The sequence below is a fragment of the Schistocerca nitens genome, chromosome 5 (assembly GCF_023898315.1).
Source record: "Schistocerca nitens isolate TAMUIC-IGC-003100 chromosome 5, iqSchNite1.1, whole genome shotgun sequence".
In the NCBI taxonomy this organism is placed as follows: domain Eukaryota; kingdom Metazoa; phylum Arthropoda; class Insecta; order Orthoptera; family Acrididae; genus Schistocerca; species Schistocerca nitens.
In genome coordinates, this window is record NC_064618.1 from 134,120,467 (window position 1) to 134,133,891 (window position 13,425).

General features: G+C 47.0%; 1 protein-coding gene across 1 annotated transcript in view; it reads right to left on the reverse strand.

Moving 5' to 3' along the window:
• The window catches only part of LOC126259409 (integrator complex subunit 7), a 177,650-nt gene that overhangs the window by 148,526 nt on the left and 15,699 nt on the right, over positions 1–13,425 (reverse strand). Inside the window, 1 exon segment of the mRNA XM_049956186.1 lies at positions 7,422–7,551. Coding sequence (XP_049812143.1) covers positions 7,422–7,551 — 130 coding nt within the window.

The window sequence follows — 13,425 nt, forward strand, 5'->3', positions numbered from 1 at the left end:
ACCCGGGATGAGGAATTACGCATTATCCTATCACTGGCTAAGCATGGGAAAGCGTGGGTCAGCCGTAAGACACACACCGGGGGGAAAGAAAGGAAAAGGGAGGAACAAAGAAAAAGGAAGAATTCTCTAACACCACAGCAGAGAAGGAGCTACTAAGAAGCAAGGAAAGAGGAGACATACTGCACATTGTAGAGATAAATGAAGAGAAACCAGTCCATTCATACACGAGCATCCGTCTCTGGAGGTAGGTGCAAACACTAACTCCCAAAGAGAGGGAGAAGGTGATGTGGTGGTGGTGGGGGGAAGTATCTGGGGGAGGGGGGGATGTGGAATGGGAAGGTACACAGCCTGGAAAGGAAAGAGAGCTGCACAAGCTCGGGGTACCGTGCTCGGCACACATGTATCTACAAAAGAGCTGTGGACCCCCGAGGGAGAGGGGGTGGGGTGGGGGGGGTGGGGTCAGAGAGAGAGAGAGAGAGAGAGAGAGAGAGAGAGAGAGAGAGAGCACAGTAAATCTTTTTTAATTTATGGAGGAGGAATCTCTATTCATTGCTTTCATAAGAGATTTAGCAGTTCTTGGTGCCGGTGCCGGTGCCGGTGCCTGTGTGTGTGTGTGTGTGTGTATGTGTGTCGGTTGTAACACTATTTTAGGACCAAACTGCTAGGTCATCGGTCCCTTGTTGCGATTAAAATAATTCCACAAGGGTGGGAGTAAATTAATCAAGACATACAAAACACAGCTGGAAGGAAGGAGAAAACCACGAGAATGACAGAAGGGCAACAAACACTAAAATGGACAAAATCAGACAAGAAAACCACAGAGAGATGCAAGAAACATGTAGAAGAGATCAAAACAAGAGAGCAGATTACCATGGCTGGCTGGTCATGAGAATAAAAAGGAGAAGCCAGCCACTCTGCGACATATTAAATCCTGCACCCTAAAAGCACTAGGGTGGAGGACACAAAGGGACAAAGGACATGCACTAAAACTTAGATCAAACGATAAAAACCATCCTCACGAATGAAGTGTAAAACTAAAGCTGCTGTTGAGGCATGGTCACCCAACACCAAAAGCAGGGTGCTGGGAAAGTTAAAAGTTCGCTGCAGAGCGGCTAAAAGTGGGCAGTCAAGCACGAGGTCGACAACAGTCATTTGTGAGCCACTGTGACAGCGAGGTTGGTTCTCGCGACGGAAGAGGTAACCATGCATTAGCAATGTATGACCAATGCGGAGACGGTAGAGGGCAACTGATTCCCTGCGAGAGGACCACATGGAAGATTCCACAAATTCGTAGTCTCCTTAATGACATGCAGTTTGTTGTGCATACTGTTACACCAAACCCATCTCCCAAAGCCGAAAAACCCCACTGCATAAGACACAACACAGGTCAGTTTCGGTGATGCCCATCTCCAGAAGTGGTTTCCGCATAGCCTGTTTGACCAGCCGGTCGGCAAGTCCGTTGCCTGGGATTTCAATGTGTCCTGGGGGTCCACACAAACACCACTGTATGACAAGACCATTCCAGGGCATAGGTGGACTCCTGAATGGACGCTACCAAAGGATGGCGAGGGTAGCACTGGTTGATAGCTTGTAGGCTACTCAAGGAGTCAGTACACAGGAGAAATGACTCGCCAGGGCATGAGCGAGTGTGCTCAAGAGCACGAGATATCACCACCAGCTCTGCAGTGAAAACATTGCAGCCATCTGGCAAGGAATGCTGTTCAATATGTCCTCTATGAATGTACGCAGAGCCTATGTGACCATCAGCCATTGAGCCGCCAGTGTAAACCACTTCATGCCCCTGGTACATGTAGAAAATCGAGAGCATGCGATAGTGGAGAGCCAAGGGGTTAATGGAGTCCTTAGGGCCATGCAAAAGGTCCAAAAGAATCTGCAGCCTAGGTGTACACCATGGAGGTGTACGTGAATGGACCTCAATGAGAGGTGGTAACGGGAAAGACTCCAGTTCAGACAGAAGGGACCGGATGTGAACCGCAATCGTAAGCCCTGACCTCGGCTGCCGATGCGGGAGATGAATCGCTGTGGTTGGGAAAAGGAGACGGTAATTTGGATGTGCAAGAGAACTATGAATGTGTGCAACATAACTGGCGAGCAGTTGTGCATGCATAACCTTCAATGGAGGGACTCCGGCCTCCACCAGGACACTGGTCACTGGACTTGTTCTAAAACCTCCCATTGCTAGGCGAACGCCATAGTGGTGCACTGGGTCGAATTAACGCATCGCTGAGGGTGCCACCGTACCGTAAACCAGACTCCCATAGTCAAGGCAGGATTGAACAAGGGCTCTGTAGAGCAATAGCAGCATAGAGCGATCTGCACCCCCAGGTGGTGCTGCTCAGGCAGCGTAGAGCATTGAAGTGCTGCCAGCACTTCCACTTAAGCTGATGAAGGTGATGTAGCCAAGTCAATCGGACATCAAAAACCAGTACTAAGAATCGATATGTCTCCAATACAGTGAGTGGACCTCCATTAAGGTAAAGTTCTAACTCTGGAAGAACAGTGTGACGCCAACAGAAATAAATGACACACGACTTCGCGGCTGAAAGCTGGAAGCCGTGGGCTAGAGCCCATGACTGCACCTTATGATTGGCTCCCTGTAGACATCACTCAGCAACACCAGTACTGGAGGAGCAGTACGAAACGCAGAAGTCATCCGCATACAGAGAAGGTGAAACCGACGGCCCTACAGCTGCTGCTAGACTGTTAATAGCCACTAAAAATAGAGGGACACTCAATACAGAGCCCTGTGGAATGCCATTCTCCTAAATATGGGGGGGGGGAGGCGGGGGTGCGGCTATGGGAGGTACAGACTTGGACACAGAAAGTATGGAGCGACAGGAAGTTTTTGATAAAAATCGGGAGCGGGCCCCGGAGACCCCACTCATTCAATGTGTCAAGGATATGATGTCGCCACGTCATGTCGTATGCTTTACAGAAGTAAAAAAAGACGGCAACCAGATGTCGGCGTCTGGAAAAGGCTGTTTGGAGCAGACTTAGTTCTCAGACACAGAGGCTCAAGCGTAGTGCTCAGTGCTCGGCCAATGCCATTTGCATCAGTAGATAACACGCCATTGATGTTAATGCCAGGGACATATGTTGAGGTCTGGTACCCAAAAAGACGTCTGATCTTCATGCAGACTTGGGTAGGCGACGTATGACACCTAATGGTCGACACATACCTCTCCCAACACTCCTGTTTCTGTCGTTTTATAAGCTTGTGTACACGGGCATGGAGCTGCTTAAAGGCTCGATGGAAGAGTGCCACTTATGTTACAGTACAGCTTGCCGATGCTCCTTAATTGCCTCAGCGACTTCCGGCAACCACCAAGGGACTGTCTTTCGCCGGGGGCACCCTAAGGAACAAGGGATTGCTTTTTCCACCACAGCAACAATCATTGTACTGACCTGTTCAAAGACAACATCGATGGCACCATGTAGGAGAGACTCGGCGGTGTTAGCAGAGGTGAAGGTTTCCCAGTCTGCCTTGTTTAAAGCCCATCTGGGTAGGTGTCTGTGGGCATGATACTTGGGAGTTACAGGAAGTTGGGGAAGTGGTCACTACCACACAGATCGTCATGTGCTCTCCAGTGGATAGATGGGAAAAGGCCAGGACTGCAAACTGAAAGATCAATGGCCGAATATATGCAATGTGCCACAATGAAATATGTGGGGGCACCTGTGTTTAAGAGGCAGAGGTCAAGTTGTGACAGTAAATTTTTTGACCTCCCTACCTGGACCAGTAAGTATGGTGCCACACCACAAGGGGTTATGTGCATTAAAGTCTCCCAAAAGTAGGAAAGGTTTAGGGGTTGATCAATCAATCAGTGCAGCCAATACGGGGTAATGCACCATCTGGAGGAAGCTATATATTGCAGACAGTTATTTCCTGGGTTGTCCTTATCCTGACAGCCACAGCTTCAAGAGGCATCTGAAGGAGCTCAGGTTCACTACATACTGAGTTCAGGATATAGACACAAACTCCACCTGACACTCTATTACAGTTGCTATGGTTCCTGTAATATCCCTTATAGCCACAGAGGGCAGGGGTCCTCATTGCCAGGAAACAGGTTTTCTGGAGGGCACTGCAGAAAGCAAGTGTAAAGTTTAACAGTTGCCGTAGCTCAGCCAGGTGGTGGAAAAAACCTCTGCAGTTCCACTGGAGGATTACGTGATCGTGAGACTGGGAAGGCATGAAACACTCAATGAGGCAGTCTATGCCTCAGGGTCACCTGCTGCCACCAGATCAGTACCTGTGCGGTCGACATCCATTATGTCTGAGAGCACAGTGAGATCTAGGTCCTCAGCCGATGCCAGAATCTCCACCTCATCCTCAGACACAGATCTTGTAATTAGTGGTGGTGTGGGAGCCACTGCAGTGCCTTGGTTCTTGGGGGTCTTTTTCTTTTTAGGTCTCTCTCATTGCTCCAGGAGGTTACCCCCGGTTCGGTCTACCACTCCCGTTTTGTCGAACTTCGTTCAAAGTTCATTAATATGACCTTCATTTATACAGATGGCTCTAAGACCAATGACGGGGTCGGGTGTTCTTTTATTGTCGGGGCACAAAGTTTCAAATACCGGCTCCATGGCCATTGTTCGGTCTCCACGCTGAGCTATTTGCCCTCTACCAGGCTGTTCTTTACATCTGCCGCCACCGACATTCTGCTTATGTCATCTGCTCCGATTCCCTGAGCGCCATCCAGAGCCTCAGTGATCCGTATCAGGTTCACCCTTTCATGCACCGGATCCAACGCTCTCTTCAGCAGCTGGTGGACGTCGGTTCTCCGGTTAGCTTTATGTGGGTTCCTGGCCATGTCGGTATCCCTGGGAACGAAGCTGCAGATGCTGCGGCCAAGGCTGCGGTCCTCCAGCCTCGGACAGCTTCTTGTTGTGTCCCTTCGTCAGATTGTAGCAGGGTCATTTGTCGGCGCATTTTATCGCTGTGGCATGCCGATTGGGCTGCACTTACGGACAACAAGCTTCGGGCCTTGAAACCTCTTCCCGCGGCTTGGACGACGTCCTCCCGCCCTTCTCGATGGGAGGAGGTCGTTTTGGCCCGGTTACGAATTGGACACTGCCGGTTCAGCCATCGCCATCTGCTGACGGCTGCGCCGGCGCCGTTCTGCCCATGTGGGCAATTGCTGACGGTCCGCCACATTTTAACGTCCTGTCCGGATTTTAACACACTGCGTCTTGATCTTGGCCTGCCATGTACTCTAGATGCCATTTTAGCGGATGACCCACGAGCAGCTGCTCGCGTTCTTCGTTTTATCAACTTGACAAACCTCTCTAAGGACATTTGATTATGCGTTTTTTTTTAATCCTATGCCTGTCAGTCTGTCTTTTATCGTGTTTTCCCTTTTAGTTGCTGTTTTAAACTTGTGCCTCGCGGTGCATTCCTAACGTAGTCTGGGCGCTAATGACCATTGAAGCTGTGCGCCCTAAAACAAAATCATTGCTCCTTAGGTTTGTCCAGTTGGGAGGGCTTCACTGATTCACTCTCAGGGACTGAGGAGGACTGTGATGCCCTACTACCAGCTACCTGTGGTTGCTTCAGCCACTGGCAGGTGTCAGGATGGCCACTGGTAGGAACCTGGGAAGGGATTAAACCAAGGGATCCCTTCCTGGTAAAAGGAGCCAAAGGAGACTTACACTTTTCCGGCTGAGAAGTGGGGATTGACATCCCCAATGGCTGGGGGCGGGGGGGGGGGTGAAGCTCCTGAAGTGGGTTCAGGTGGAGTCCGACAGCCGTTGTCACAGCGGCAGCATAGGTTGATGTCATATGCATAGGATGTAGCCTCCCATATTTTCTCTTAGCCTCAGTGTAGGTCAGTCAGCCCAGGGTCTTTAACACCATTATTTTTCTTTCTTTCTGGAGAATCCTGCAGTCTGGCGAGCAAGGCGAATGGTGCACTCCGCAGTTGACACAGATGGTAGGTGGGGCACAGAGAGTATTGGGATGTGAAGGGTGCCCACAATCCCAACAGGTGACATTGGAAGTACAGTGGGAAGACATATGCCCGAACTTCCAGCACTTAAAGCACTGCGTCAGTGGAGGGATATATGACTTTACATCACAGCAGTAGACCATCACCTTGACCTTCTCGGGTAATGTGTCACTCTCGAAGACCAAGATGAAGGCACTGGTGGCAACCTGATTATCCCTTGGGCCCCGGTGGACACGCTGGATGAAATGGACACCTCGCCACTCTAAATCGGCGTGCAGCTCATCATCAGACTGTAAAAGAAGGTCCCTGTGAAATATGATACCCTGGATGATATTTAAGCTCTTGTGGGGCATGATGGATACAGAAACATCCCCCAGCTTGTCACAGGCGAGTAGTGCCCGCGACTGGGTATAAGATGCTGTTTTGATCAAGACTGACCCTGACCCCATTTTGGACAAGCCCTCCACCTCCCCAAACTTGTCCTCTAAATGCTCCACAAAAAACTGAGGTTTCATTGACAAGAAAGATTCCCCATCAACTCTCATACATATGAGGTACCGGAGTGAATAAGCTTCGCTGCCATCCTTAGCATGGCGTTCCTCCCATGGTGTGGCCAGAGGGGGGGGGGGAGGGGGGGGATTAATTTGGGGTCGTATTTCTAACAAATGAAGTTAGACCTTGACCGCTTGAGAGACTGTTGATGTCTGACCACCAGCAAGAGATGATGTACTACGCTTCATGGAGTGTCATCCACCCTGATGCTACCCACTCTGACCAGGGGCCCTCCCCACGGGTGCCACCCAGCTGCAGCAAAGGCCACTTGGCAGAATGGCCATTACCGAGAGTCTCAATGCCCCGGGGTGATGTGCATCCACTCCTTGGCATACGCAGGGAGTTAAAGGTGCAGGTATCGGCAGAGCAATCCCTGTGTGGTCAGGGGGCTACAACCAACAGGGTACAAGGTGGCCCCACCACAACAGACTGGCTACCGTGCTGGGTATCATCGACAGCGCAGAAAGCGATACTGCACAGAGGATGGAGGAAAACACACCTATGAGAGTGACCTCACCCAAGAGCTGGAGAATGAGCGGAAGTGCAAATCCACGTCAACGAAGGATTCAAGAGGTCTCAGTGCAGGATGGACACTATGCATCACGTAAGGCGCCCTTCCCCAATTGGCTCGCCCTTCAAGAAAATTTTGAAAAATGGAGGTCAAACCCACAGGGGTCCATCACATTAAGCCCGAAATGCGTGATACTCCTTTTAGTCACCTCTTAAGACAGGCAGGAATACCTCGTGCCTATTCTAACCCCCAGACCCACAGTGAGGGTGGGGAATTTTATTCTTCGCAATGAGTATGGTTTCTTTATATATATTTTTAAACACAACACACTATTCAGTTATCATATGTTCATAGCATGTAACTGATCAAAATATGATGACAGCAACACTTACCCTATGCGAAACAAATCTGCCAGTTTCAGCAAAGACGCATTTATCAGTATTGGAAATGGGTATTTCTCAAATAACCTTGGGAATCTGACAATTGCCTCACATTGTTCTCCAACTCTGCCAGATCTTAATCCTGAAATGAAAGATCATATATAATTTTTAAACACAGTGACCAACATTCTCTTACATAATTGTGTGTGTTTGATTACTTACATATTATTATTTATGTGGATAGAAAAGTAACAGATATTTTGTCACACAAATAGCAGACAGCATTTATGCAAGGAAACAATTGAAAAATCTGTTAGACACAAAAATACACTTTTTTAACAGTACACTATATAAAATCAACAACTCTGAAGAGTGCTGAAGATGGAAAATAATTATCAGACACTTGTCACAATTTTCTGTTTCATACATGTAGGCTGTAATTTGAAAATTAAAATAATTAGTTCATCTAACATCATTAGTGAAAAAAGTAGTGAGGGTTCACTGAAAAGCACATGACTACATTTCCTTCCCCATTATTCTCAAATTTGAGTCAGATCCTTTCTAATGTCCATCAATGAGACATTCAATTCTAACATTCTTCTCTTTGTCATGAACAGTCCAGTGATACCTGTTAAACTCAGTTTGTAGACTGATTTATTAGTGCAGTTAAAGGGAACTAAGCAGCAAACACATCATTCCCCTCTTCCTTTAAAAATCAAAGCCTAATGGATTCCACGACGAGAAAAGGGTGGAGTGCCAGTTTCATCTTTCGCTGCCCTCTTGCCACAATATGAAGAGAAATCAGGTAAAATGTAGTGCACTGACACAGGTACACTACAATCACCACACTGGTTGGGCTCTCACCAAATGTAGTGCCTGTGTGTTAGAAGACAGTAACCTTTTCTCAGTTGTGTTAAAGCCACTTCTTTTTGTGTAACTGGAGAAATCTTTGACACAGCAAGACTTTTTGCTTCATCTGCTGTAACTTGTTATTTTGTACTTCCAGCCACACATTCTTCCACTGATACATAACTTTCCTCCTCAACAACAACATAATACCACCCAACCACATCCACTCAGAGTAGTACAATACTTTCGTAGCACGTGCCCCTTGCTGCCGTGTCAGCTTGTTCATTTCCCAGCATTACCACCTCGCATGCTACCCAGAAGAATGATAATTCCTTTACTTGATGATGTAGTAAGTTAAATGTGTTTTGCATTTTTGGCCCACATTGTCTTCTGAGACACTATACGAATGGTCTATTGAAAACTTAGGGAGTAGGTGAGAAAGTTATTCCACTGATCGCATTTCACCTGCTCCATTCTCTTCAGGTCTGTGCTGCAAGTTGCTTCCTTGTTCTAAACATATGTGCTTGTTTTTTAAGTAATGTCCATTTGAACATAAGTACACAACGAAAGGTTATTTCAAAAAAGTACGAGGGCATTTGGAAAAGTAAAGATACAATGGCTCGCAGTCCTTAAATAGAACATTTATTTAGAAAACGTCAGTTACATTTTATAAACTGGATTATTTCTAAAAACAAGGATACTGTAACTTACCAAACGAAAGCGTTAGTATGTTGATAGAGACAAAAACAAACACAAACACATACACAATCTTCAAGCTTTAGCAACCCACAGTTGCTTCATCAGGAAAGAGGGAAGGAGAGGGAAAGACGAAAGGATATGGGTTTTAAGGGAGAGGGTAAGGAGTCATTCCAGTCCCGGGAGCAGAAAGACTTACCTTAGGGGCAAAAAGGGACAGGTATACACTCGTGCACACACACACATATCCATCCGCACATATACAGACACAAGCGGACATGTAAAGGCAAAGAGTTAGGGCAGAGATGTCAGTCGAGGCGGAAGTACAGAGACAAAGATGTTGTTGAATGACAGGTGAGGTATGAGCGGCGGCAACTTGAAATTAGCGGAGGTTGAGGCCTGGTGGATAACGGGAAGAGAGGATATATTGAAGGGCAAGTTCCCATCTCCGAAGTTCTGATAGGTTGGCGTCAGTGGGAAGTATCCAGATAACCTGGACAGTGTAACACTGTGCCAAGATGTGATGGCCGTGCACCAAGGCATGTTTAGCCACAGGGTGATCCTCATTACCAACAAACACTGTCTGCCTGTGTCCATTCATGCGAATGGACAGTTTGTTGCTGGTCATTCCCACATAGAAAGCTTCACAGTGTAGGCAGGTCAGTTAGTAAATCACGTGGGTGCTTTCACACGTGGCTCTGCCGTTGATCGTGTACACCTTCCGGGTTACAGGACTGGAGTAGGTGGTGGTGGGAGGGTGCATGGGACAGGTTTTACACCGGGGGCGGTTACAAGGGTAGGAGCCAGAGGGTAGGGAAGGTGGTTTGGGGATTCCATAGGGATGAACCAAGAGGTTACGAAGGTTAGGTGGATGGTGGAAAGACACTCTTGGTGGAGTGGGGAGGATTTCATGAAGGATGGATCTCATTTCAGGGCAGGATTTGAGGAAGTTGTATCCCTGCTGGGGAGCCACATTCAGAGTCTGATCCAGTCCCATAAAGTATCCTGTCACAAGTGGGGAACTTTTGGGGTTCTTCTGTGGGAGGTACTGGGTTTGAGGGGATGAGGAAGTGGCTCTGGCTATTTGCTTCTGTACCAGGTCAGGAGGGTAGTTGCGGGATGCGAAAGCTGTTTTCAGGGTGTTGGTGTAATGGTTCAGGGATTCAGGACTGGCGCAGATTTGTTTGCCATGAAGACCTAGGTTGTAGGGAAGGGACCGTTTGATATGGAATCGGTGGCAGCTGTCATAATGGAGGTACTGTTGCTTGTTGGTGGGTTTGATGTGGATGGATGCGTGAAGCTTGCCATTGGACAGATGGATGTCAACATCGAGGAAAGTGGCATGGGATTTGGAGTAGGACCAGGTGAATCTGATGGAACCAAAGGAGTTGAGGTTGGAGAGGAAATTCTGGAGTTCTTCTTCACTGTGAGTCCAGATCATGAATATGTCATCAATAAATCTGTACCAAACTTTGGGTTGGCAGGCCTGGGTAACGAAGAAGGCATCCTCTAAGCGACCCATAAATAGGTTGGCGTACGAGGGGGCCATCCTGGTACCCATGGCTGTTCCCTTTAATTGTTGGTATGTCTGGTCTTCGAAAGTGAAGAAGTTGTCAAAATACGAGGGTATTTCAGAAAGTAAAGATACACCATACGCTAGAGAAACAGAAGAGTTTTGGCGAGCAAGTTGGCAACATTTCTTCACTTTCTTTATTGCCTGGATTGCAAATTCTGACCAATTACTATTCTCATCGATCCTGCTCATTGACTCACATGATTATAATGTGAAATGGTTAACAGAATGTAAAAATACTGCAATGACTACTTTTTGTTGCCTCTGATAATACAACAGGCTTTTGCCTCAGCAGTGTGAAAGGTTGCAAGACTATCATCAGATACATACAGTGAAATGTTTGTAGTGCTGCCCCATATCCCTGATGGCTAAATAGCAGTCCTTGCTCTGCCATGGGACTAGCTATATGCTGGGTTTAACTGACAACTTTAGGACAGATGCATCAGGAGCCATGTGTGTGATGGTAGCGACATGTTCTACCACCCAGGGGCGATAGATTGATGTTGGACTACATTGCTGTACACTCTCTAGCGATCTTTGTAGAAGATCTGTTCAGGTGGCTTGATGGCACGTGCTGATGTGTCTGACAGGTGGATCCAAATGGAAAAATGGTGACTATGCTTTAAGTCCATAGCCACTTCCCAAAGAACTGTATAAAAAAGTGTGGGGTAGGAAAGTGACAGTCTGTGGATGATTCTGGTGCAGAGCTAAAAGTGTCACTTTCCATGTATAGGCGAGGCAGATACATTTGACAAGAGGAACCTCTGACATACTTGGCCCCTAGGACAAGAGTATATGGAGCCTAAATGTGTGTGATATGCACCGTTATACCCTAGAATTAGAAAAGGTCACTGGAGTTCAAGGTTGAAGTTCCGAAGAGCCCCACTATCCACATTTTGTTGGAGAGGGAGAAAGGGAGCACAGTCATCCTTAGTAATATGTAAATCTGAATGTCAACTGCTTGAAGGTATGTGGTGAGGGAGGCTAATTGGTACTAAGTGACTTGTATTGTGGACAAATACTGCCACTCCATGCTTGGTCCACTCACCACCTGTATTTTCACTCCTGTGGATGGTGCAGCCTTCTAACATAAGGTTGTCTGAAGGTGTGCATTGTGTCTCTTGTAAACATATGCACAAGAGGTCAAACTGAGCTTCCAATATTATCCATCAGATCAGATCTGAACTGTAACGTAGTAGATGGTATCACTGATTACTGGGCTGAATCATTCAGAGATTAAACATTACCTTTGGTTGTCCTCGTAACGAGTGAAAGCAGTAATTACAATTTAAGTGAACTTCAAATAATACAAGATGGTTATGATTAAATGTATGCTACTTGAGAGGGGTCCCACAAAAAATGAGTGATCATAGGACAATGAAACTTTGTGGAAACATTTCTAAGGACATACAGAAGAAAAACAATGACCAAACCATTAAAAGAAGCACATTTTAATTTCCGCATGATAGGGTAACATTTGTTAATTGTGCACCATGTTTATGTTCCAGGTTACAAACATCGCTCAATTTGAGGGCCATCTGCATCCACAAAAGCCTGGAACCACATAAAATATTGCTCTACTGTGGGCTGAAAAATCTCAGATAGGATGTTGGCTTCCTCACTCAGTATGCTCATCTTCAACCTCAATGTGTTGTGTGTCCCATTGATAAACCCTATTTTTCAGGTAACCCCCCCAGCCAGAATCAGATGGGTTCAAATCTGGTGATCTTGGTGGCCAAACTGTCATTTAATTTGAACTTCTGAATCATGTTCTTCAACCCCGGTGCAGAAAGAGGACCCCTCCGCATTCCTTTAATGCACCAATACTCATAAAGAGCAGCATCACTACTGCAGCTGTTTGGATAAAAAAAAGACTTTGTGAGTAAAACTCTGCACACCTTGTCCAGACCCATATTGACGTAATGCCTATTGTTACTTGTGTTTCAACCCGATGTTGCCATAACGTGCTGGCGTCTAATAGTAAGTCGTCATACTAATACTACTACCAATGCAAACCCTGCAGAGGGTAGGAGGTGGCGCGGCTGCGTGAGTACCGAGGAGTCGCCGGGGGTTCCCCCCGGGCCCGCCTCCCGGCTCGCCGTCCCGAACCTCAGGAACTTCGCCGCCGCTGCCGACGGCCGGGCGCGTCACGGCGGCAATTCCGCCACTTAAGCCTGTTAGCAGCGCCTGCCCCCTCCAGCGCCGGCTGGATGTCTGAACATCATTCCCATCAAATTGGATATCCATATGGTGAATAGTTTTCTGTCTGCACTGGCTCAATTAGTGAAAGTTTTGTTATAACCATCTTGCATATACATAAATTTTTCTTTCAAAAATAAAATTTCTGCCCAGCAGACTTATTCCTTTGAGAGGTCAAGTACCTGTTTGTGTGTCATAGTGACATAACATTCTAAGCGGGTTTTGACTTCATTTATAGAAAAATATGCTGCAGTAAGTCCTATAATTATGTCATATGGGTTAACTTATTGCATGGGCTTGGATAGGAAGTGTCAGAACCGTATTGTTGTGATCTAAAAAAGAAGAAACCAAATGGTCGTCCCCGTATTTGTGCTGACTTTAAGTCTACGGTAAATCCCGAGACAGTGGTCGCTCACTTACCATGTCCTGAAGACATTTTTGATAAGCTTGGTGTGGGAAAATTCCTTTTCCACAGTTGACTTGTGCGACGCATACTTTCAAATTCCGCAGCGCTATTTTGTGATCAACACCCACCTTGAATTGTTCTAGTTTCACTGCCTTTCATTCGGTTGTGCTTCGGCTCCTGCTATTTTTCAGTCTTACTTGCAGCAGTTGTGTGCCACTGTCCCTGGCTGTTCCAATTATCTGGACGACATTGTCGTATCAGGTCGCACCCCTAACGAACACTTGCAGAATTTG